This window comes from Myripristis murdjan, chromosome 12 (genome assembly GCF_902150065.1).
Source record: "Myripristis murdjan chromosome 12, fMyrMur1.1, whole genome shotgun sequence".
Lineage (NCBI taxonomy): Eukaryota > Metazoa > Chordata > Actinopteri > Holocentriformes > Holocentridae > Myripristis > Myripristis murdjan.
Genome location: NC_043991.1, coordinates 32,077,234 through 32,103,333, shown reverse-complemented (window position 1 = coordinate 32,103,333; position 26,100 = coordinate 32,077,234). Strand labels below are relative to the sequence as shown.

At 42.7% G+C, this 26,100-nt stretch overlaps 1 protein-coding gene across 1 annotated transcript in view; it reads right to left on the bottom strand.

Annotated features, from left to right (window-relative positions):
• Positions 1–25,881, bottom strand: part of LOC115369458 (bone morphogenetic protein 1-like) — a 99,114-nt gene extending 73,233 nt beyond the window's left edge. The window contains exons 1-11 of the mRNA XM_030066072.1: positions 25,740–25,881; positions 21,165–21,275; positions 20,411–20,539; positions 19,848–19,965; positions 9,465–9,643; positions 9,110–9,215; positions 7,783–7,907; positions 7,378–7,493; positions 6,593–6,695; positions 6,270–6,386; positions 4,500–4,645 (exon numbers count right to left, since the gene is read on the bottom strand). Coding sequence (XP_029921932.1) covers positions 4,500–4,645; positions 6,270–6,386; positions 6,593–6,695; positions 7,378–7,493; positions 7,783–7,907; positions 9,110–9,215; positions 9,465–9,643; positions 19,848–19,965; positions 20,411–20,539; positions 21,165–21,275; positions 25,740–25,881 — 1,392 coding nt within the window. The remainder of the gene's footprint in view (positions 1–4,499; positions 4,646–6,269; positions 6,387–6,592; positions 6,696–7,377; positions 7,494–7,782; positions 7,908–9,109; positions 9,216–9,464; positions 9,644–19,847; positions 19,966–20,410; positions 20,540–21,164; positions 21,276–25,739) is intronic.
• Between the last annotated feature and the right edge of the window lie 219 nt (positions 25,882–26,100).

Below are 26,100 nucleotides of genomic sequence, written 5' to 3'. Positions count from 1 at the left end.
TTACAATATGATGGATGGTTTGCTGGTGAAGATGCAGAGGGCTATGGCAGTCCAGACAAAACTGGCCAACACAGCGGGCATATTGTCCCTGTATCAGCGACACTTAGTCCAGCAACTTTCAGCCGAGTGTGGGGGGCAACTCGTAGAGGAACTGCAGCAGGTCTCCTCACTTCTCCCCAAGCTTATGAGAGAGCAAGGGGAGGCAGCTGGCAAGGCCTTGTCAGGTCTCTGGCAAGCACGGCGTCATCTGTGGCTGTCGCAGTCCCAGTTGCAGCCTGACGACAGGGCATGTCTGCTCAGGCTGCCTGTGGAGCCGACAGCTACGTTTGGGCCGGACGCGACGGTAATGATCCAGCAGGCGCAGGAGGCTCGTCGTGCGGCTCGTGAAATGTCAAATGCCCTGAGGCAGACCACGGGCTGGCAGGAGGTGCGTTGGCCACAGCAGGGGCACCAACAGCAGCATCAAGCCAGTCATGCTCAGTCAAATCTGAGGGTCCAGCTGGATGCAGGGCAGCGCAGCAGGAGAGGACAAAGAGGGCGCGGGGGCAAAGCACCCCAGGGGCCCAAGTCCCAGTCTTGATGCCATTTTTCCCCGTCGGCATAAGCCCTCAGGGGCCTCATGCAGCATGGGAGTCCCTGGGGGCAGACCCCTGTGTCGTTTTAACAATGACTCAGGGGTATCATCTTCAGTTTTTGAGTGCCTCCTGTGACTTGGTGTCTGCTTTTATCATCGTTGCAGATCACCAACACAGAGGGATTTTGTGCTCTGACCCATTTTGGACCTCAGGGGCTTGAACAAGTTTCTTTGACCCCTGAAGTACAAGATGTTGTCCATATCACTGGCTCCCCGCACCTTACCAGGTGCATGGATGCGACCTTAGGGCCTCTGCAGCCGCAGGGTCTCAGAGTAATGAATTGCCTGGACAATTGGCTCATATGCACTCAGACAGAGGAGCAATGTTGTCACCATGTCCAGATGTCGTTGGCGCGCATCCAGTATCTGGGTCTGTGCATCAACAAAAAAAGTGCAGTCTGCAGCCATCACAGGCCACCCAGTTCCTCGGTATGTGGCTGGATACCAGGACTGGATTGGTAATGCTGACTCAGGCCTGACAGAATTCCCTCAGGGAATGTCTGGAGCAGTTCACCTGGGGGCCAGGGTCACAGGGAAACTGTGTCTTCGCCTGTTAGGTCATGGCCGCTGCTGTACAGGTGGTGCCACTAGCTCTCCTGCACACGCGGCCAGTACAGAGGTACCTGTACGGCTTGGGGCTCTGCCCTCAGAGACATTGCCGGGCATCGGTGCTTGTTACCAAGAGGTTGTGCACAGCTCTCAAGTGGTGGAAGGTCCCAGAGAACTTGGCGAGAGGCAGCAGGCTGGGCCCTGTGCTGCACCGCCAGGTGATCTCTATGGATGCATCCCTCGAAGAATGGGGTGCCATCCACGAAGGCAGGGGGACCAGTGGATGTTGGGGAGCCCTGTGGCAGGGCCGCCATATCAACACCTTGGATCTGAGGGCAATCCACCTGGCCCTGGTGCATTTCCTCCCAGTACTGCAGGGCTGCCACGTGCTTGTAAGAACTGACAGCACCATGGCAGCCGTATACATAAACAGGCAGGGAGGCATGGGCTCTTTGTGCCTGAGCAGGCGCCTCCCCTGGGCTGCGGTGCCATAGCACACCAGTGGCCTCAAGGGCAGCTCTATGCTTCCCCCGTTCAGCCTCCTGCCCAACCTGCTGCAGAGGATTGGCCAGGAGGAAGTTCATGTGATTCTGGTGGCACCGGATTGGCCACACATGTTGTGGCTCTTATGGGTGACACCGCTGTTGCACAGGACACCATGGAAGCTCCCAGTTCGCCGGGACTTGCTGAGCCAGGCGCAGGGGACCCTGTTCCACCCCTTTCCGCAGGGGCTAAATCTTTGGGTCTGGCCACTGAGAGGGCCAGCCTGTTAGACATGGTGCTCTCAGGTTCGGTGGTTCGTACCTTGCAGAATGCTTGAGCCCCATCGGCAAGGGCTTCTATTGGTGGGAGCTGTTTGCGTCATGATGCAATGCCAACCAGTTCGACGCAATGTCATGCTTGGCTCTAGAGGTACTCAGATAACTGCAAGAGCTCAGGTAAGTCAAGCTCCACCCTGAGAGGTGTAGTAGTGGTCATAAAAGCCTCTTGTATTGGGGAGGCTAGGCTAATGGCAAGGATGCTAGCCTCATTGCACAGTGCCTCAAGGGGGCACAGAGGCTGGTGCCACGCCATAGGCCGACAATCCCGACATGGCACCTGGGCAAGGTCCTGTCAGCTCTGGGACAGGAGCTCTTTGTGCCCCTGACAACCATGAGCCTTCAGTGGCTGCCACTCAAGCTGTTTTTCCTCCTGGAAAACACATCTGCTAAGAGGATAAGGGAACTGCACGCACTCTCGGTGCAGGAGAGTGCTGCCGATTCCTTCGAGAGGATGCCGGGGTTATCCTCCGTCCAAACCCAGCATTTCTAAGACCTAAGGTGCTCACTGATTTTCACATAAATCAATCAGTGGAGCTGCAAGCCCTAGGCCCTGAACACTGATTCACTGTGCCCTCGGCCAGTTGACCTCGGGCCTGGCCAGGGTGACGTTAAGATCCTAGTCAGAGGCCTAGCAGAGTGCGGGCCATCTGAGTGACCTCTTCCTTGCTCCCAGCCCCTGCATCTGAAAAAAGAGATAGCAGGGTTGGGTATGCAAGAATTATGTACAGCTGGTGGTGGCACATAGCGCCTTGCGGTGTCGCCGCCTTACATGCGTGCATTTGTATATAGTTCTGTGGTGTTTTTGTACACACTGTAAATTTTGTGCACTCGGGGTGGGGACGTCTCATTCGAAACTACCTCATGGGGTTACTATTGGAGCGGTGTCTGCTCTGTCTCTTTGGGACCCTCACGGTGTGTCTTACAGAACCCATAACATATATTCTATATGTGGTGGAGAGATATTCTCATACGATAGAGAACGTGGGGTTACAGTGTAACCCTGGTTCTCTGAGAATAGAGAATATCTCTCCACATCGAGGCCGCTCGGGACCCGTTCAAATCAGAGTGAATCAGCTGATCCCTGCGCAGCTGGGTCAATTTATAGGGCGCAGGGGAAGCCACAGTAGGCGTGGTGTGTCTTAAAGAGGTTTTCACGTCAGCTGCTAGAATGTCAGTAAATCCCATAACATATATTCTATATGTGGTGGAGAGATATTCTCTATTCTCAGAGAACCAGGGTTACACTGTAACCCCACGATCTGTCCCAGAGGCAGTACATGTATAGAAAACCAGACAAGGCCCAAAACAGAACCTTTGAGGCACTGGCTGTGAACTGACTGGGGTCAGAATCAGAGTCCCCAATAAGTCCTACCCAGCTGGAGAGAAGGTCACTTATGAAAGTCAACTATATTGAAAGAAGCAAAGAGGTCTAACAGAACTAGAATGGTCCAACCATATTGTCAGAATTAAGGTGAATATCAATTTAAACTTTAAGCTGTTTTACAGTTTCATCGTGATATGATGGACTTCATAGAGGGTGGGAATATTTGAAAGTAATCAATTGAGAGTAAGCTATTTTCTTCATAAGAAAGAGACAGATATGGGAGTTAAGAAAACAGTCCCCAGTTGTTCGAGAAGGCTAATGTGAGATTAAAGTTTCTGTGCTGAAGGAAACTGGGTCAAAGGGGCTCGGAACAGGGGCAGCTGTGTTACAGACTGTTTAGACTTTAAAGGAGGAAATTTGGGCACATATGCTAGAGATCTTCTAACAAAAAGACAAGAAGCATTTACAGTTTTCATTAGAGGTGTCAGCTAACCCTTTAAGACCAGGAAAAGTGATGGAATTAATTGCAGATGGCCAGTACCATTGTGCACAGTATGGAGTCCAAACCAATGCAGTGTTTCATTTTTTCTGCAAATGTGTCAGTTGGTCCATTTAAACCTGCAAAAATGTCATTCTATATTATGTTGTATAGGAATTTTTATGATCATGTAACCTGGGTGCTAAAATGATCATGAGTCTGTCATATAATCATATATGATCTTTGCTTACTTTTAGTCTTCAGCCAGGTATGACCAATACCATGTTTAAATTTAGTCTATACTGCTCACTGAGTGTAGCAGACTTTGTGCAAAAATGGCCTTGGAGGGTTACAGAGCAAGGAGAAACGAGATAAGGAGGAGAGGAACAAACAACTGCCCTATAAGACAGACTGTGTTGTGTTATTCGGCATGCACTTGTAAGGCTGGCTTTCGGTGCATCATGCTCATTAATGAAATAGCATTTGACAATACTGTAAAATAATTTGTCTCATTCCCCATTTATTGTCGGATTGGATTTTGAATAACTGCATCCAGCATAGTGTTTATTAATATAGGAGTTCTGCTTATATTAGTGGGACACTTATAAAATGCAAAAAATTGACAAAAATAGCATTGCCTTTTGTTTTCACCTTGCCTTATTATGTTAATGAGAATGACAAGGGTGATTTTACCTCAAATGACTGAAAGGAGAGGCCAACATCAAAATCTTCTGCTACTGTGATTTTCCACACACACACTTTGTTGGGTCGGTAGTCGTCAGGATAATTGGGGGACTGGATCTGGCCGCTGTCCCATTTGACCTCTCCCCCACAGATGGCTGCATAGGAAATGAGGGAAAAAAGGTGCATAGGAGATAGCCTTGGTCCATTAGCAATATCACTTTCGATCAAGCAATGAGCTTTCTACTGGTTGCTACCAGTCCCATCTACATAATTTTTTTAAAGAAACATATGTACTTTCACTTACCTTACATAATGTGTGAAATTAGTGATTGTTAAGTGGGCATGGATTATTCTCATACTACAAACTGGAATTACAACTTAAATATCGACTGCTGTTTTTGTGTCCTCATGAACAAAAAGAGGCCAAAAAAATTTAAATATTTATGTTTTAAATTTCTTTAGCATTTCAGTAATCTAATTTGTTACCTTGATACCGTGATATTTTCATAGACACAGAATACTGTAGTCTACACACCACATACAAGCTTCACAAATTCTACATGCTGTATCAAAAGCAATGCCCTTGCTTCCATTTTCAAAATATAATCCATGACCCTGATATTATTTTGCTATAATTTTATACCCTTAAAACTCCCACAGTTGTAATTTTTGTCTGTTTCATGCCATTCAGTAAGATGAAACTTTGTAATTATTGATAATTAGTGTGCAGAACAAAAGCATGATCAAATGATAAAAACAAACAAAACAATACGATGAACTAAATATTAAAATCTCCATAAATTTTTGTATAAATAAATGTCTGTTTTTCTTCCGTCTACTGCTGATTGATGTGACGTTGACTTGTATTTATATAAAACTCATATGCAAGTCAGACTCAGTCAGTATCAACCTCCTATCTCTCTCCAACAACTCCTAAAACAAGTCCTCTAACCCATGTGGCCACATAGAAAAGTTGTTCCAACCATCTCATGCAACCCATAGGAGCGTCTCTAATACCCAAATGTTCCCTAGTCTTTAATGCTTGATCATAAGCGAGCATAGATAAGACAAATGTTTGTTGTAGGTTAAGGTTAGGAAAACGTCATGGTTAAGGTTAAAAATGTTAGCTAACGTTAACTAATGTTAATGTTTCGTAACCTTGAACCTGCCTTTTTTGTAACTTTAGCTAGCTAACATTAGCTATCAAAAAACAAACACTGTTCTTGCATGCCTGGATTTAAACTTGGATCAGCTGAGTGAAAGTCGTGTTGACTAATCTGACACCCCCACCACACTCATTGTGCAGGCTCGGCACTCCCTTAATACAGGACTCATAACCACACCCAAACAGAATCCGTGGACTTTTTTCTGGCTTTCTATGGTGATTCAGGAGGAAAATCAGTGGGATTCTGCGGAGTGATTTTTTTCGACATCTTTTAGTTGTTAAAACAAGTTGTTTTCTCCCCTGTTGTTCCACCTAATGACATGACATTAGCCACAGACAAAGGGGGGAAGGGCGGGATGCATTTCGGTACACTGCAACGGGTGCTGCAACACTATTGTGTTCAAATTCTGCGGAATTTCAGCTGAGTTTTCATCAGAGCACCACGGGCGCGGGCCTGCTCATAATTCATAATTTTAATTTTAAAAGGGTTTTCTCCTCACTACTGTCACTTTATGCTTGCTCTTGGGGGAGATTTTGGTCTATGGATCTGGCCGACCGTTTTTTGCTGGCAGACAGTCACGTATAAACATACACTGTATACGACAATAATGCACCTTCATAGACCGCTGAGAAGCCTTTTCCCACCCAGTTGCTGCTGCTGCTGAATTCAATCCATAATTGACTATCAGTTGAGATGATGGGATCTGGTAGCTTGTCTCCACAGAAACGACCTGTTAATCAAGAAACTGTTAATCAGCACTTCACGGTACTGAGCCTGAGCTCATAACACTTTTTTTCACTTCTTTTCACATTTTTATATTCATGTGTTTGTTAGGGAATCATCAGTACACAGTTAATGATGTTAATGACACTTTCTGTGTAGTCCAGGACAGTGGCGAGGGGGAAATCTATTACAAATTTTCTGCCATGTAAACACCTTTCAGAGGAGCTTTTCTCCAGAATCCATCTCGGACTTCCACATGATCATACCAGCACAAGTGACTCCTGAAGAGGTCCATGGAAATAAACCTCAGAACAATCTGTGACAAACACAGTGATACACAGGGGGATAGAGATAAATGGATGTTGGGAGATTATAATTAACATATATGGTATCGAGATTTAAGAGCTATCTGGATTCTTGAGATTCACATGAGTTGCCAACTTCCTGAAAACTCATTTTTAAATGTATAACCGTATAACCAAAGCGCTGCTAAGAACCACAAAGACTATGTTTACATGTAAACTAACAATGTGATCTTCACTTGATCAACAAAAAACATCTATTTTTATCACAGAAACTGCCATGTAACTAACACAAATGACTCTACTGTTTTATACTTTCAGCTGACATAATAATGATGCTTACATGATGATGCTCATAAACTCATCAACTTCAACAAAGAGAAATATCAAAAACAATTGACAAAATGTTCTGACATTTTTCATCTCATACTGAGATAGATGTAGACAAATAAACCTTTGTATCAAATAAACCTTTACTGAAAAAAAATCATTGCTTTAAACTACATTCGTTTTTAATTGAGCTGTCACCATAATCTGATGATCTACATTAATAAGTCTACTGTTTGCATGTAACGATATATAGTTCTGCATACAGTTGAACATTTTACCTAAACTGCTGAGGATGAGTTTGTAAACTGAGCTTAAAGATTTTTATCTTGCTGTCAGCTAACTGGTGCTTGGTTGTCATGTACCCACCTTCTCTCCAGGTGTGACAGAAATTCTCCAGACACAGTGAGCATATGCTGCATATCCATTGGGGAAACCAGGTGAGGAGAAGTTTCCAACACTCTCTTGTAGGCTGTTCCCACATCCTGTCATAACCACACATCATACCATCAGGAGGTATGACCAACAGAAATAATGGTATAGGAGAAATATCTCAGAAAAATAGAATGAATGTCAGAAAGGTTGTGCAAGCTTTGAGCTAAAACCCTGTTTGACAAAGCAGGATTTTTGAGTTTAATTAGTGCACATGTATAGTCAGCATCTGCAATACCAAACTGACTTTGAAAAAAGTAAAAAACTTAATGAAGATATGACTTCATTTTACTAGCTATGATCATTAGGTGATTATAGTATCAACACATTAAATCACCTTACTTGCACATTTGTAGAGTTTGCGAGCTTGTGTGATATCCCCTTTGCTAAGTCTCGTCCTCTGTCCAATGAGGGGCCTGACTCCATTGACATCATAACGGGGCGAAATTGTGTCTAAGAAGATTCCTCTGTTTGAGACAATCACAAAGTGATTGAGTGCAGCTGTTGATTCATTCAGAAAGGATCAAAGCATTGATCAACAAAAATATAACTACATCATAAACGTTTGTGTTAGACTTGGAGTAACATCTGATAATCATGTTCATGTATAGAAAAACTGGGCCCTTAAGCTCACTCAAAAAGACTGATTAGCCTGCAATACCTTTTCAAATTGGACAGCTGTTCAAAATGTTGATACTTTTTTTTTTAATTGATTTTGATATTTTCCCCCTGGGTTTGGAACTCTTGCACAGATCCCATGGTGATGCACTCATGAATGACAAGCATGTGCAAACAGAGGAGTCTGAATGTGGCCTTTCGGCTGTGCCAGCCGGCTCAGTGGAGCCCACTCTTAAATGCCAGAGAAAAAGGCCACTCCAGCCCAAATTGTTCAACAAAGCTCAAACTGGCAGGCCTTCATTTAGTTTGGCTTGTCTCCATGACCTAGCCCTGCAAAGTGGTGATGGTAACAACACGCACAGGACAGCAGTGAAAAGGAGGTTGGTTTTGGTGTGAAACCAATCTTACTTCACAAAAGATCAAATCCCCTGACACTTTGTATGGTTCTCATTTAGCAGTAAGTAACGTGCGGTGACTGGGAGACTTGGTTTGATTAAGTTAAGGTTAGAGATAGTCACAGTTATGCAAGGGTTTAGTGTATTTAAGGCTAAAATAAAGAGCAGAGAGAGAATTCTGTGTCTTGCCGGGAATCCATGTGAGAAAAAAATAATGTGTAAAACAGCAGTACACAAAACTGAGATTTCATGTCAGACCTCTTTCAGTAAGCTATGAGAAGGTTTTATTCGTTTTGTTTTCCAGCTTCATGTAGAATGGCTACTGCCTGTAGTGTATAAATGGAATCAAGGTGAAATTAATCACATACACACAAAAAAACCCTATAAATTCTGTTCAAACTTTTGGACGATACGTAGACAGGTTTGCACACCAAATGTTGTTTGTTTACATGAAAGATACTCCTTGGCCAGTGTAGGACAATGCAGCTACCACTTGAGAATATTTATCTGTTTGAAAGATGCGGTGGGGAAAAGAAACATGCACTTTCAGTAAAATCTTCTTTGTAAGCCTGTTATCCCTCCAGTAGAAAAATGAATTTAGGAAAGGAATTCAAATTAAAAATACAGTAAAGTATGAGCAAGCATTCTATGCCAACCTGGAAAATGTATTCCTTGCATAATGCATGATGCTGTCAAAGTCGTATACCTCCCCATGTGAGTCGACTTCGCTTGGTTCCATCTTCAGGAAGTTATACTCCTGTCCTATTGATACATGTACAGTCAAAGACTAAATGCAAGAAGAAACATCTGGAGAATCAGCCAGGAACATAGTTAGCAGTCAGTTCAATAAAAATAAAAATCGTTTGCATACAAATGCAGATTCTCAGCTTCCTGAAGCCTTTGTAGTTCACTGTGATCATTCACAGGGCCACAGGGACAGTCACATAGCTGGAAGCTTGCACATCCATGCTAACTAATTCATTTGAGGCATATAATATGACAAAGCATTACCTGGCTGGATGTTGTCTCTGATGATGCTCACATGCTCATCACGGTCTGGACGTGTATGCTCATGCCAGAAGCCAATCACATGGCCAAGCTCATGTACCACAATTCCGAACTTATCACAGTTCTTTCCTATAGAGATAGCCTGCGGGCCGCCGCCTCTCCTCCCCACATAAGAGCAACACCTGTAGAGGTAATACTAATGAGATCCAAATCCAGGAGCAGCCAGAACCATTGCTTCTTTGCTGTTTGTTTATACACTACATGCAAATTCCAAATGCACTTTGACATTTAAGTAGGGCGATCCATCTGGAAGCTCACAAAAGAAAGACAATCTTGGCCTTTTGTGTATTGAAGACAAAATATCGTTGAAGAGTCTAGCATTTACTATGAAATAACAAAGCTGAGGTAAAGTCTTGCTTGGTTTTCAATAAAAACATTAAGGAGAAAGTAACAGTTGTGATTTATTTCCACTTTCCATTAGGATCATGTATTTGTTTATTTTATTTTATTTTTGAACTTGGCTGCATAGATCTACTAAATATTGAGCATATTTTATGATTTAACATTAAAACAATTTTAAATTACATGTTAATCACAAATTTATGTCACACAATTATGTGGTCAACCTAGGACATCAGTATGGTCAGGTACAGATATAAAAACTGACCACAGACAAGAATAAACAAGAAAAGAAACAGGGCTGTATGATCTTGTTTGGTTCTGACAAAAGAGAAGTGCTAATCTACTCATCTCATAGCCTCAGAAGGCCAGACCTATCTCCAGATTTTGTTCTAGCACTGTGCCAACGCTGGACAAAGGTTTAGCTGAATCTATTATTGTTCTGTTACAGGGAAAAAAACGTTCTGGCTCGTTTATATTTCTTTAAACCGGTCGCAATTGTTTTGGGCAGCACTAAGCCCAGGATGCAGTGACAGTATCCTTGCAAAATAGTGTTGGATAGGGTGGGTACTTTTAGCACAACACATGCACATGGCACTTCCTGCTCTCAACGAAGGCAGACGCTTTTTCTCTAGCTCCCTCCTGCCCTTATCTGTCCTGCTCTGCTCTCTGTCTTGTGTTGTCTCTATCGGAGCCTCTCTGTGCATTTCTCTCCGAAAATCTACAACAATGGATCTGATCAGCTGGTCTCTCAATGCAATTGATAAAATTTTCTCTACAAAAAAACTGGGCAAAGGAGAGCCCGCATGCCCCGCTGGAACGTTTGCCACCGGGTACACCATGGACTCCTGGGAGAAGTGAAGGGTGATGTGCCTGTCGATTCTTTCCGTCGAGGATGTTGAAGACGTCTACATGATTGGATTTATGATAACAGGATTTCTGCTGTTTGGTGCTGGTGGATTCCTGATTTATTGCAAAGTTCAGAGGCTGTTGGCAGCGCTTTTGGCTCTGGAGAAGATGCCAGCCATAGAAGGTTTGGGCCGAGCTAACAACACTCAGACTCATGTGTTGTGCAAATTGATTCGTGAATCAATTTGCAAGCAGGAAGAAATTCCTGGACTTTTACGCCAGATGGGTAACAACTTGGAGAAGTTGGAAGCTTGACACTGAGGAAATGTGCCATAATTTGAAATTATTCGTAATCACCGAGAGAACCACAGAGACTCAAGGCTGATGGAAATTGCAGAGTCAGCCTGACCATAACAAACACCTTATCCACAATTTGGCGCTTCAGCGACCTTGGAAGGCCGCTATCTTCAATTTCTCCTGGATGTTTATGCAGACAGCCGCTTGACATTTGACCTCCTTTGTCCTCCTTTCTCAGGTTCTCCTGATCCTGTAACCCTGTATTTGTCATGTCTTTTTGGTGTCTCTTGGACGGGATGTAACTTAAATTGGAATTTCCCCTTGTGGGATTAATAAAGTGTAAGTTACTTACTTACTTACTTACATGTGGAAGTGAGCCCTGGCATTAAAATGGCCAAATTCCTGCAAAGAACCAAGCAGGTCTGCTAGGGCTGGTTATTGTTAAGAACCTCACGATTCGATTTTATTTTGATTGTTTGGGTAACAATTCGATTCGATTTCGATTGGATTTGATATTGATTTAAACACTTCGTTATCGATTCTGTAGTAAGTCGAAATGCACAAATAATTTTTGCTGCTGACGTTAACTTGGAGTGACACACCCCCAGCTGAAATAAAACATCTGCCGGTGAGTTTATTAAAAGATAGATGTTTTTATGGCGCCAACACTAGAAAGCAGTAGCCTGTATTTAAATATAACTGTTCATATAAGTTGGTTGTAGATAAAAAAAAGAAAACAAACAGCTGTGTTGGTGAGTCGCTGTCACGGCAACTGTTAGATTAAAAATGACTGAGAAGTTGGCAGAAGTATAACTATCAGTCCATGAAAAAAATATTTTTTCCAGCGGATATTCTAGTTACAACATGATTAAGCTAGCAGAGCAGTTTTTTGTTGCTATATAAGGTATTTATTTAGTTTGGGGAAATCATGATGTCTAGAAAACATGATAAGCCCAGGTTGGCTGGCTGACAAGGACTAGTTACCATCAGATCTCATGTATTTCCGCAGAAACGGAGAGAATACTAGCAAAAAACATTTATATTTTGAGAGCGAAATGCTCACAGTATGAATACATTTTGATTATACATTTAATTTTGTTGGTAATAGTTGTATAATCGCATTATTACACGAGAGGGTGTGCTTGACCGTCATTATTGTCAGTTCAGTGATGCGCCCGTTAGCATCAAGCACACCCTCTCATGTAATAATGCTTAAAAGGATAAAGGACGTGTCGAGTTGCATCTGTTTTGGTTAGCCACAGGTTGCTGCATAACATTGGCATGCTGTCGGCTAAGGTGGCTGCGCAGGTTCATGGTATTATTGCACTACTTTAATACTGCCTGGCACATTTTACACATGACTTGACTCTCGTCTGTTACCTGTGTCAAGGGGTTACATTTAAATCCAAAGTGAGCCCAACGTCAGATTTTAAAGTCACATGCGCCGACTTAACGCTACTGCTACTTGCTTTCATGTTGTAGTTGTGTACAGTGCGGCTTCCATCCGTACAACGCGAATCACACGGAGGTGTTGCTCACCACGCCCCCTACTGGTTAGGAGTTGAATCGATTCAGAGGCTTTTGTGAATCGATATTGAATTGTGAAAAAAGATATTGCAAAGCATTGATGAATCGATATTTTTACCCACCCCTAAGATCTGCCTTACTGCACAATCCACATCTTCATCAAAACCTTTCAGTGTGTCAGTTGCTAACTCAGGGGTTGTTGCTGTTGTTTCATGTAGTTACTGGGTTTGGTCCACACCATTACCATGTTGGCATACACCTGTGGTATGCTGAGTAAGCAGTGTCTGTACACCATTTTAAAAAAAAGCTATCACCTTTTGTTTTAAGGTGACACCTCCACCCCCCAGCAAATGAGCAGGGGAATCTTGCTGACAAAATGCTACTCACAGGCAGAGGCAGGAGAAAACTCATAAACTATATTCATAAAAGAAGTGCTAACTGATTTGTTGGTTAGGTTGGCTAAGATTATATCTAGGGATGGGTTAGCAAATCAGAGCCAGAGTAGGACTCCTTCCCTGCCAGACTACATTTCAAAAATGTGTGCCCTGGCTGTACAAAAAGTAGTGCCCCTCAAACTATAGCGGAAGGGGAGGAGAATTCCATCTTAAATAGTCAGCCAATGGCAGGCTGACCCACAGTCTACATTCTGTGAGTCAGACTAATCACATTTTGGCCTGCACAATACACACAAGTGGAGACTGACAAAAATACAGTAATTGGTTTGTCTTACTGGGCTCTCTTCTTACTCAGGAAGTTATGTTTATTGAAAAACAAGCAGTCCCAGCAGTTTATCAGCATTAACCTGACTAAGAGTAGGAGAACAACAAAGTGCCTGTAACTTGATGACATCCATCATAAGGTTATCAAGCCAGGAAACCCCTTGCTTAAACCTACATTTAATTTCAGAACATACACTATATTACCAAAAGTATTCGCTCACCTGCCTTTACTCATACTATGAACTGAAGTGCCATCCCATTCCTAACCCATAGAGTTCAATATGAAGTCGGTCCACCTTTTGCAGCTATTACAGCTTCAACTCTTCTGGGAAGACTGTCCACAAGGTTGAGGAGAGTGTTTATAGGAATTTTTGACCATTCTTCCAAAAGCGCATTGGTGAGGTCACACACTGATGTTGGTCGAGAAGGCCTGGCTCTCAGTCTCCGCTCTAATTCATCCCAAAGGTGTTCTATCGGGTTCAGGTCAGGACTCTGTGCAGGCCAGTCAAGTTCATCCACACCAGACTCTGTCATCCATGTCTTTATGGACCTTGCTTTGTGCACTGGTGCACAGTCATGTTGGAAGAGGAAGGGGCCCGCTCCAAACTGTTCCCACAAGGTTGGGAGCATGGAATTGTCCAAAATGTTTTGGTATCCTGAAGCATTCAAAGTTCCTTTCACTGGAACTAAGGGGCCAAGCCCAGCTCCTGAAAAACAACCCCACACCATAATTCCTCCTCCACCAAATTTCACAGTCGGCACAATGCAGTCTGAAATGTACCGTTCTCCTGGCAACCTCCAAACCCAGACTCGTCCATCAGATTGCCAGATTGAAAAGCGTGATTCATCACTCCAGAGAACGCGTCTCCACTGCTCTAGAGGCCAGTGGCGGCGTGCTTTACACCGCTGCATCCGACGCTTTGCATTGCACTTGGTGATGTGTGGCTTGGCTGCAGCTGCTCGGCCATGGAAACCCATTCCATGAAGCTCTCTGCGTACTGTACTTGGGCTAATCTGAAGGTCACATGAAGTTTGTAGCTCTGTAGCAACTGACTGTGCAGAAAGTCGGCGACCTCTTTGCACTATGCGCTTCAGCATCCGCTGACCCCTCTCCGTCACTTTACGTGGCCTACCACTTCGTGGCTGAGTTGCTGTTGTTCCCAAACGCTTCCATTTTGTTATAATAGAGCTGGCAGTTGACTGTGGAATATTTAGGAGTGAGGAAATTTCACGACTGGATTTGTTGCACAGGTGGCATCCTATGACAGTTCCACGCTGGAATTCACTGAGCTCCTGAGAGCGGCCCATTCTTTCACAAATGTCTTGTTTCACAGTCTGCATGCCTGAGTGCTTGATTTTATACACCTGTGGCCAGGCCAAGTGATTAGGACACCTGATTCTGATCATTTGAATGGGTGAGCGAATACTTTTGGTAATATAGTGTATTTATAATCCTGAAACTGATGTGTGCTTTGTGAAGAGGTTTTAAGACATAATGATACAAATCTATCAACTGGGACATACCATGCTGCTCTTTTCTCCTCCACTTAAATAGGGTTGTCACGATACCAGAAATTGATTCAAGATTCAAGATATTTATATGTCACATGCATGAACGTACAAGTACAGCAGCAGTGAAATGTGATAGCAACAACTCCAGCACTGTGCAAGTAAGATAAGACAAAAATATTAATAAAAATAAAATAGAAAATAAAATAGAAAAGTACATGTACACTCCTATATACAGTTATGAATATTAAGTGTGCTGTAATATAATAAATAGGAAATGAGAAAATGAATGGATGAATAGGAAATGAATGGAATGTATGAACAGGTGGGCTTATGTACATAGTAGAGAAATACCAGTAGTGTAAGTGTAAAAGTTGCAGTCTGTGGGGGTGTTTTTGTTATGAAGTGTTTAAGATCCGTGTGGGCTGGGGGAAGAAGCTCCTTCTCAGCCTGGCTCCATCCTGGCTTTGAGGGCCAGGATGGAGGGCAGCCATTGGAACAGTTTGTGGTTGGGATGGTGAGCGTCTTTAATAATCTGATTTGCCCTGGGCCTGCACCGCCGGGTGTAGATGTGCTGGAGGCAGGGCAGTGCTGTTCGGGTGATGCGTTCAACACATTGGATCACTCTGTGCAGGGCCTTTCTGTCCTGGGAGCTGCAGCTGCCATACCAGGCAGTGATGCTCCCAGAAAGCACAGACCCTACTGTGGCAGCAGCGACGAAGAGATCTTGAATTTCCCCAGCCACCTGCGGCGGTACAACCACTGCTTAGCCTTCTTCACCAGGGTGGTGGTGTGTGTGATCCAAGTCAGGTCCTTAGAGATGTGAACCCCGAGGTACCTGTAGCTGCTCACTTTCTCCACCGGGGTCCTGTAGTGGTGCGTAGTGGATCCTCTGTTTCTCTCTCCTGAAGTCTACCACCATCTCTTTAGTCTTGGCAACATTCAGGTCCAAGTTGCTGTCCTTACACCATGATGACAGCAGCTCCACCTCCTCCAGATAAGCCGTCTCATTGTTGTTAGAGATCAGGCCTACCACCGCGCGGATAGACCTATCCACCCACGGTTTCTGATTAGGAAAGACCTTAACAGTTACCACAGGAATAACAATATCATCTAACAGCTTGGATATAAAGCACGTAGCCACTTCCGTAAACTCGTTGACGTCATCCAAGCTTGCCCGAACCATGTCCCACTCAGCGAGTCCTGTAGTGTGGCCTCTGATTAGGCGGACCAGTGCCTGACCTCTCGCAATACCAGGGGTTCCTGTCTTAGCCTTTGTTTATATATTGGTATGAGGAAAATGGAGGCGTGGTCAGCCTTACCAAAAGCTGGCAGAGATGTGGCTTTGTATCCGTTCTTGAATGGAGTGTAACAGTGATCCAGAATGTTGTCACCCCTCGAGGGACATGTGATGTGCTGGAAAAGGTCAGGTGGAATATAAACAGCAAAAATAATGACCGCAGAGAATTCCCGGGGCAGATAGAAAGGGCGATAGAGGATTGCCAGATGTTCGAGATCAGGAGAGCATGAGCGCGACAGAACAGGAACATTCCTTGGATCACAGCAGTTGTTGTTGGTCAAGAAACACACACCACCACCTTTTGATATACCAGATTCCTTTGTTCTGGAGAATGTTTCTGCTGGGCGAACAGCGTGGTCCAGCACCTCCAGCGTGAGCCATGTCTCTGTGAAAAAAAAGATGTTGCATTCCCTCATGTCTTGTTGAAAGTGGACCTGAGCCCTGATGTCGTCCAACTTGTTATCCATGGATTGGACGTTGGCAAGCAGAATGGTGGGAAGAGGTGGATGGTGTGCTCTCGCTCATAGCCTATTTCTGACCCTGGCACGTTTCCCTCTGTGTTTCTTCTTTCTGCTTCGCCTCGGAGGCCTGTTTCCCTGGTTACAGGGGAACAGGCCCCTGGTGGAGCTACGTGCTGACGTACCGACGTACTGACGGTGAGCGTATTGTTTTCCTTCCGGTCCTAGAGCTGTGCTCGACTACTGTTTGTTGTTATCATATTTTAGCGTAATTTTCCACATAAATAATAAACAATAAATAATCCTAATCTGCCATATATTGGGCTTGTAATACATTACCTGTATTTTACCAAAGCATACAACCTTTTCCTCCTCCTTAGTGCCTTTTCTCTGCCTGTCGCTTGACATAACTTAACTTAGTTCCTGTGCAGCTGGGGGTGCAGGGAGGGCACGGCTGGGTGACTGCCCGAACGAAGCATAGCCGCAAAACAAAGCACATAGGACTCCCCCAACCCCTTCACGTCTCGAACCGATTTTCCCCACTCAGCGACACACCCGCTGAGAAACCATCTCTGATAATTGGAGACTCGATTATGAGAAATGTGAAGTTAGCGACACCAGCGACCACAAATGCATTCCAGGGGCCAGAGCAGGGCACGTCGAGTCAAATTTGAAGCTGCTGGCTAAGGCTAAACATAAATATGGTACGATTATTATTCACTGTGGCACAAATGACTCCCGGCAACGCCAGTCGGAGGTTACTAAAATTAGTGTTGAATCGGTGTCCACCAAAACAATGGCGGACTCCATAGTTTTCTCTGGACCCCTGCCAAATCTGACCTTGGATGAGATGTTTAGCCGCATGTCATCCTTCCGCCGCTGGCTGTCTAGGTGGTATCCAGAAAATGATGTGGGCTTTATTGACAACTGGCATACATTCTGGGGAAAACCTGGTCTAATTAGGAGAGACGGCCTCCATCCCACTTTGGATGGGGCAGCTCTCATTTCTAGAAATATGGACGTAATGGAAGTTTATTAGACCCAAAGCTTGACAACCCAGAGATGAGACCAGGAGGCAGAGTTGCAGTCCTACACACCTCTCTGCACTTCCATTACAGCAGTTACCCACCCATATGCCCATAGAGACTGTGTCTGCCCCCTGACCACTGAAACCAAAAGCAAAAAGAGGAGGAATTAATCACAAAAAATCAACACCTCTTCTACTAACATAAATAGAGACAACAAGATAATTAAATGTGGGCTCACCTTGAGGGAGCCAAGACTTTTGCTCGTCTTTTATTCATTGACTTTTCATCTGCTTTTAACTGCATACAGCCACACATTTTAGCAGAGAGATTGAGGGACTTCCACAGCATCGATCCTGGTCTTATAGCCTGGCTAATGGACTTTTTAACTGAAAGACCACAGCGTGAGAGGGTCAATGGTGTCCTGTCAGACACTCTTGTCTCCTCCACTGGATCACCTCAGGCCTGCGTCGTCTCACCTTTGTTGTTTGTTTTGTACACGAACGAGTGCCGTAGCCAACACGTGAGGCGTCACATTTTGAAATTTGCTGATGACTCAGTAATCGTGTCCTTGCTGAGCAGTGACGACCCTGACCATGGCCCTGTGGTGAAGGAATTCACGGACTGGTGTTCCTCATCGTTTATGTGCATCAACGTGTCAAAAACTAAAGAAATGTTGATTGACTTCCGTAAACACCTGTCAGTCACCCCCCCTCTTTTCATTGAGGATCAAGCTGTCGAGCTGGTCCATAATTACAAATATCTTGGGACTAACGTTGATGACAAGCTGTGTTTTGATTTGCATGTGGCTGCTGTCTGTAAAAAGGCACATCAACGAATGTACTTTTATAGGAAACTGCGGAGCTTTAATGTTGACAGCACTTTTATGAGGATGTTTTATTCCTGTTTCATTGAATCTGTTCTAACCTTTGCTTTTGTTTGCTGGTTCGGCTTACTTTCCCTTAAGAACAAAAACAGACTGCAGGGTATAGTGAAAGCGTGCAGCAAAATTGCAGGGATTAATCTCAATGCTCTTTCTGATGTGTACAAGCTCAGAATCCTGAGCAAGGCCCGCTCACTCCTCACTGATCAGAGCCACCCCTTGGTTGGTGAGTTTGTGCTGCTCCCGTCAGGCCGCAGGTACATCCTGCCAAGATGCAGAACGAACAGACTAAAATACTCTTTTGTCCCTGCTGCCATTGGGTTTCTGAACAAATGATTATTATTGTCTGTTCTAACTATTGTTTCATTCTGTGTTATATGTTTTTGTCATTCTGTGTTGTGGCTGATTGTTTTTTGTCCTACTATTGCTGGCTGCAGAGCAATTTGCCCCACGGGGATAATAAAAGACTCCTTGAACTTTGAACCTTGAACCTTGAACCTTGAATATAAGATCACTGTCTCCTAAATCACTACTAGTTAATGAGTTGATATGATTTGAATATTGATTTTCTCTCCTTGACTGAAACCTGGCTTAATGAAAATGACTATGTGGGTATTAATGAGTCAACCCCTCCTAGCCATATTAATATTCATGTTCCTCGGGATGGCCGAGGCGGTGGAATTGCAGCTATTTTTAACTCAAAATTAGCTACAACACTAAAACCTAAATTTAAGTATAATTCATTTGAAAGCCTAATTCTTACTCTTTTTAATCCAGCTTGGAAGGCAGTTCAACCAATCTTATTTGCCATAATATACCGTCCTCCTAATTCAGTACAACAATTAGTGTTAGTTAACGTTAGTTAATGCCGTAATGGTTAATGAACTGTTAGTTAATGATTATTATGGCATTTACTAATGTTAATAATATCTACAATAACCCTTAAATAACATAAATTAATACCTTAGCATGAACAGCATTAGTACATGATTCTTAGACACATTAGTTAATGGTTATTAAACTGTTACTTAATGTTTATTACCTGTTACTTAATGTTTATTACGTCATTAACTAACGTTAATTGTTGTACTCTTATTGCAAAGTGTTACCGCTTTGCTGTTAGTCTGCGGACACAGAACTTAGCAAAGTTTGTCTAAAGCGTGCCTCTGTATTGCAGTGGTGTTTTGAGGGACGGGAAAGAAAGGAGGGAGAGAATTTCTTGATAGCATCTAGTGGTTAGATAAAATCACACAGTGCACGTTTGATGCACCTTTTTGACAGAAACAGCAGATCTTTAAAGCCTCCACGCTGTGACTGAAAAATTTTCACATGAAACCAGTTAAAAGGACTGACCCTCTACTGCAGTTTATGCATCAAGTCAGACATTTAACTTTAAGGCAACACTGTGTACTCAACTCACCCACAAGGTCGGTAGGTGAAAACAATGTAGCTCTCTTCAGTAGTTCTCTCAATGAATGTTACGCAGGTGTGTTTCTCCCAGTGACGCATAGCCTGACGGAATATGGCTCGCTGACTGCCTGGAAGGAGAGTGTGTTTGACTTATTCTAAATAAAATGTAGTTTCACAGCTTCAGAAAAATTTACCTCTGAGTATATTGTGTGAGGTACAACAACGAATGCAGCATGCAGGGCTATACAACATGGACAAAATCAAATATCACGTCATTTGTGATTGATTATCTCAATATAAACAGTGTGATGATACTGTAAAGATGACTATGGTGCTTTCATTAGATATTTACACACATCGAGACTTTCAGTCTGAGTTCAGAAAATTGCATTCCTTTACTGTAATGCAGCCTCTAAAACCAGAAAAACACTTAATGCTGTATTACCATATTACAGTATCCTAAAGTATCATATCACAATATACAATATACTTCTATCTTAACTGCTGGTAAAGGTGCAGGATGCTAATAGTTAACAAAACATCAAGGATTGCTCCTCCTTGCTCAGAGCTCACCGCTGAAATTCCCACTGATCACATATGGAATGACGCCATCTGGCCAAATACGCTCAGGTCTGGAGGTGGCTGCCCTCCTCCAACGAGGGAGGTCCTGTCTGTCTGCAGCCTTCTCACTCCTAATGCTCCCTCTGGAACTGGAACCATTCACTGCAACAAGTGCATAAAGCATTAAGCATCATGGACGATAGCACACACCCAGCACACAGCCTGTTTGTCCCCCTTCCATCTGATAGAAGGCTCCGCAGCATCCGAGCTAAAGCCACCAGGCTCAGCGACAGCTTCTTTCCGGATGCGGTGAGGCTGCTCAACAACACATCATCGGTCTGGCGACAACATGGACACTAGGAAATGTGCAGTACAATGGACAATACAAATACACGTGCAATACAATGTGCAATTCATTTGCAATCTACCTCTGCTGCTGCTGCTATACTTTTGCACTATTTATTAGAACAGTGTCACTTTTATGGCACGTCACTTTATTTATTTTCACTTTATTATTATTTTTTATTATTTTCTATATACATTGCAGTCTCTTTAACCTGTTAATCCATTTACCTATCCAGCTGCTACTGAACCCTGAGTACTCTATTTCGTCTCTATGTATGTGGAAATGACAGTAAAGCTCTCTTGACTTGAAACTCCTCATTTGAACTCAATGTTCATCTCAAAAGGGCTGTCAGTTACTAATATTCCACTGTTATTCATGACTATTTTGATCAAATATGTTAAGAAATTCATACTTTGATACCTATGTCTGTTTGGTTGGTCGGGATGGTGTGTTGGTCAGTAGCTAGGATGTGAGCCTCTTTCAGCATCTGGAAGTCATCCTCATCCAAGGCAATATCTCCCAAAAAGGCAGCTAGGGCCGACGCACAAATACATATCAAGGATATACAGGTGAAATTAATGTGAACACAAAATGTGTTAGTGATCTAAATTACAGCATATCACTAAAATGCTCAGCATCTTTTGGTGAAGTCAGCCATACCCACTGTGAAGCAAACTGATGGGAAAATTTTACGTGATGACCATCAGAAATCAAGGAAGTACTTTCACACAATACAATGTCAATAGAGAGGGATGAACTGTTTTCCCCCCGGGTGGGTGTGGTTTTCAGAGTATGACATATTGTGCTCTATCTGTATATAAGTTTAACAGTGCCTTTGAAGTGACTGTGAGGGCATAACACCAAGACCTTGGCTCTGCTAGACCTAAATGGAAGGGGATGTTAATGTCATTAGTAACACCTGTGTTTACCTACTATTTCATGTCAAAATGATTACTGTGAAAATAAGGCCTTGTTCATCTGCAGGCAAATCAGATTTGTTTCCCAAATCATAGCTTTCAGACAGACTGTCCACACTATTAGCAAGTGATCAGATCAGATTTGTGTGTCAAGACATCACCAACCTATTTGCACCAGTTGCTATGGTCAGGGGCGCCGTATATGGGGGAAAAGTTAGGACAATTCCAAGGGCCCTTGCCTGACAGAGGCCCCCAAAAATAGGTAAAAACTAATATAAAATTATTAAACCATCATCGACTAAATATATATATATATATATATATATAGTTTTTTTTCATGGGGCCCAAAATTCCTGGCGGCGCCCCTGGCTATGGTAACAACGTAGGCATGTTTCCCAAATCATATCTTTCAGACAGACTGTCCGCACTATTAGCAAGTGATCAGATCAGATTTGTGTGTCAAGACATCACCAACCTATTTGCACCAGTTGCTATGGTCAGGGGCGCCGTATATGGGGGAAAAGTTAGGACAATTCCAAGGGCCCTTGCCTGACAGGGGCCCCAAAAAATAGGTAAAAACTAATATAAAATTATTAAACCATCATCGACTAAATATATATATATATATAGTTTTTTTTCATGGGGCCCAAAATTCCTGGCGGCGCCCCTGGCTATGGTAACAACGTAGGCATGTTTCCCAAATCATATCTTTCAGACAGACTGTCCGCACTATTAGCAAGTGATCAGATCAGATTTGTGTGTCAAGACATCACCAACCTATTTGCACCAGTTGCTATGGTAACAACGTAGGCATCAGTAACTACGTACACTGGTGATACTCGCATTGCAAGTGACGTAAAAGACACTTTGGAATCCTATTTGTGTGTCCAGAGTATCCGGAGTGACAGACACCTGATTGGAGTCGCATATCAAACCACCTCCAAATGTGGTTTGGTGCTGATTTACAAAAATTGCATTTAATAGTTTTTTTTTTTGTTTGTTTTTTTGTTTGTTTTTTCAGTTCAGACTGTCTAAAATCTGGATTCAATCTGGATATGCCAAAAAAAAAAAAAAAAAAAACGTATGTGGGCTGGCAGTCTGAACAAGGCCTTAGTGCATTACCCTGCCTTATGTGGCAGTCTGATCTGGTGATCTGGTGATCTGATCTGGTGTTGGATCACCACACAAACATCCCGTATGAAGTCTGGACTGCTCACATGAGCACACAACCCTGTACATCCTAGAACAGTACAGGGGATATGTCATTTTAAAGGTTGAACACGAGTACTGAATATCTGAGAGGACTGTGTGTACACTGTGCTGAATAATGACGAGCTCCTGAATAGCAACTAACAATGGTAACAATGGTAACATACAAATCAGCATTTTGTACCAAACAACTGTCGTACTATTGTTACATGAGCTTCATACCGGTAGCCTGCAGACTGTGGACTATGCATGTATCTGCACAAGGCTTGAATGCATAATGAACCACACAAATCGCCACTCCTACAGGGAGTACAAGGCAGACCTTCTAAATTTCATAATTTTCCAAACATCTACACTAGGATTATTCATTGCTTACAACCAGGAGGAACTTTGTTTTCTTCACAGCTGTAAAGATAGAGAAAATTTGTACTCCAAGCTAGTTTTTTTTTTTTTTTGTTTGCTTGTTTGTTTTTTTAATGTACTGTCTTGCCATTTATGCTTTTCACTGCATAAATATTTTTCTGTCTGGGCTACATGTTTGTGTACATTAAATGTGTGTATGTGTGTGTGTGTATGTCCTTAATAACATAGAGTTATGCAACACAGGGAACTCTGCATTCCCCCAGGCTTTTTTGATAATCTCTTTGCAGAGTTATAATTATTTTTAGGGCTGGGGGCTGGGGGAAATGTGTAAAAATGGGATTTTAGACAGTCATAAGTAAGGTGGACCTGATGATCAAACAGCTAAAGGTGAATAACAGAACATATAGAACACTCTACTATAATACAGTCATCAGGAGAAGGCAACACTTATGCCATATCACGACATATCAAAAATCCAAAATCCCAGTTAATAATCTGGTATAATATCAAGATATCAATATAATATTAATATATTACCCAATTCTAATTATTTTATATTGCTATTAAAATGAGTGATTGCCTTAATTACATAATGCACCTGTCCTAAGGGCAGTGATATCTCTCAGGATGAAAACACAAACCCCAATTGTCAGCCATGTCTGCCTCATACTTTACTTCTTCTTTAAGTATTTACAATCCCAAATTGTGTATGAGACTGTACTGGTCATGAAAACAAATGATCACATCAGCCTGGATTGTCATTAATGATGACAGGCACTGACCTTGCCTTCTGGGACAGTATCAAACATGAAATGACCAAAATCCTTCACATGATGCCATTAGAGTGACTGTCATTGGTAATGGTCTTGAAGCTATTTATTTGATCAACTACATACAGTAGTTCAGCAATTCATACTGGTCAAGCAGGACTCCACTCTGGAGTATTTCCCATTAAACCCCTCATTTACTCATGTTATGTAAAAACCTTTGAAGGCTTGAAAATCCAAATGAAATGGCATAGCATGACCTGTGTCTGCCTTTGAAGTGAACTCACTCATGCAAGGGGTGCCTGTAAATGACTGTCACCCCTGCAGTGTGCACCACATGCCCTGAAGCCCGAGGGATTTCACCAGCGTCCAGCCGAGGACTGTTCTGGCATGGCCTCAATGACCTCTAGTCTCCAGGCAACAGCCTCAGGGAAGAGTGGTGTGTTTTGGAAGCTTCAACAGTCTTAAATTAAATGGATCCAAACCAGCTAGTGGGCTGATAATAACTAAAGAATTACCTAGAATATGTTAACAAAGACTTTAAGATAGCAATGTAATTTCAGCAAGGGCTATGTATACTACTGCCTATACTGGGAGCATGTGACAGGTTTTCCCTGTCAGACACAGTTAAATCATAACACTGACAGCTTCACACTTGACAGGGCAGGAATACAACTGATTTCCACACAAGCTGAACCAGTATTCCTAATATTTTATCTTTGGTTTTTATTTCTTCAGACTTAACAGTTCAACTACAAGCCCTGTGTCGGACTGGCAACCTAAGTAGGGTGTTTCCAGATGACCAGGCTCCAGTCCCCTAACAACTCTCATGGAAAATGGAATTCTCTTCCACAATTAAATTAAAATAAATTTAAAGTATCCTACACAATTAAGCAATTATATCTGGCTTGCTTTAAATATTCACCTGAGTACGGTGTTCCACAATGGAAGATAGGCACATAAGTTGCAACTTGACATTTGAAACATCGTCATTTCAGATGATCTTGCAAACTGATTGTCTTGTCTCCATTTCATCTATAATATGGTACTGGGAATCTGAAGTGCAACTTAAATTCTGTACGAAAGCTGTGGACCAAAGAAATATAGTGGTCCAAAATTATGAACTAAATATCAGAGCCTGGCGGCATGCCATCACTCAATAGAAACTACATATATTTTGCATATATTGCATATATTTTACAATCTTGTTCATTAGAGATTTGAGCAAGTTAATTCTTGCTTACTTGGGCAGTTTTTCGGATGTGCCTAGATTTGACAGCTGTCTGTCTTGATGTATACATTTTGCTTCCAAAGATATACACTTAACAAAAAAAAAAAAAACTTTTTGTAAAATTTGTCTTTGTACTCCTCTAGCTTATTTAACCATAGAGACACAGCTGTAAGATATCCACAGATCTATGAAACACCTCATATGAAATAATTGTGAAGGAGGTTATTTCAGACTTCTTTACACTTATCTGTATATTAGTAAGTGGGTTGGAATGAGGCAATTCCACACATTATGTGTGGAACTGTTAATTGGAGTAATCATACACTACAAACACACACAACTTCAAGGTTATTTTAAACAAGTCCACTATAATTTAGAACCTAAAGGGATATTATTTGCCAAGATATGTCAGGCTTGAAACAATTACATATCAATTCTCAAACTATGTTAGTTACACAGTCAATCAACAACACTAACAAATTCGTAAAGGAAATAAACGACACTGTACCAGCTTTACAAGGATCCTTGTAGTCGATTACATCTGGGACACCAAGGTAGATGAAGCTGCTTGTGTCCACAAACTCCAAATCAACTGCCAGTGATACATGCAGACCACAAAGCAAGAACAAAAAATGAGAAGCGACAGCCATGACTTCCGCTCACATATTTAGCAGAAATAAACTTAATGAGCGTTGACACGGGAACAAAAACGACCGCAAAAAGTTTCTCGTGAGCAACGTTCAGCCTTCTAAACGCTGCTCTGCTGTTTACCGTCTTCACTGTGGTGCGGTGATTAGCTGACATGCGGAGAACCGGCTACACAGAAAGTTGTATACAACAGGTCAGCCTCCAAACACAGATCCATGCTT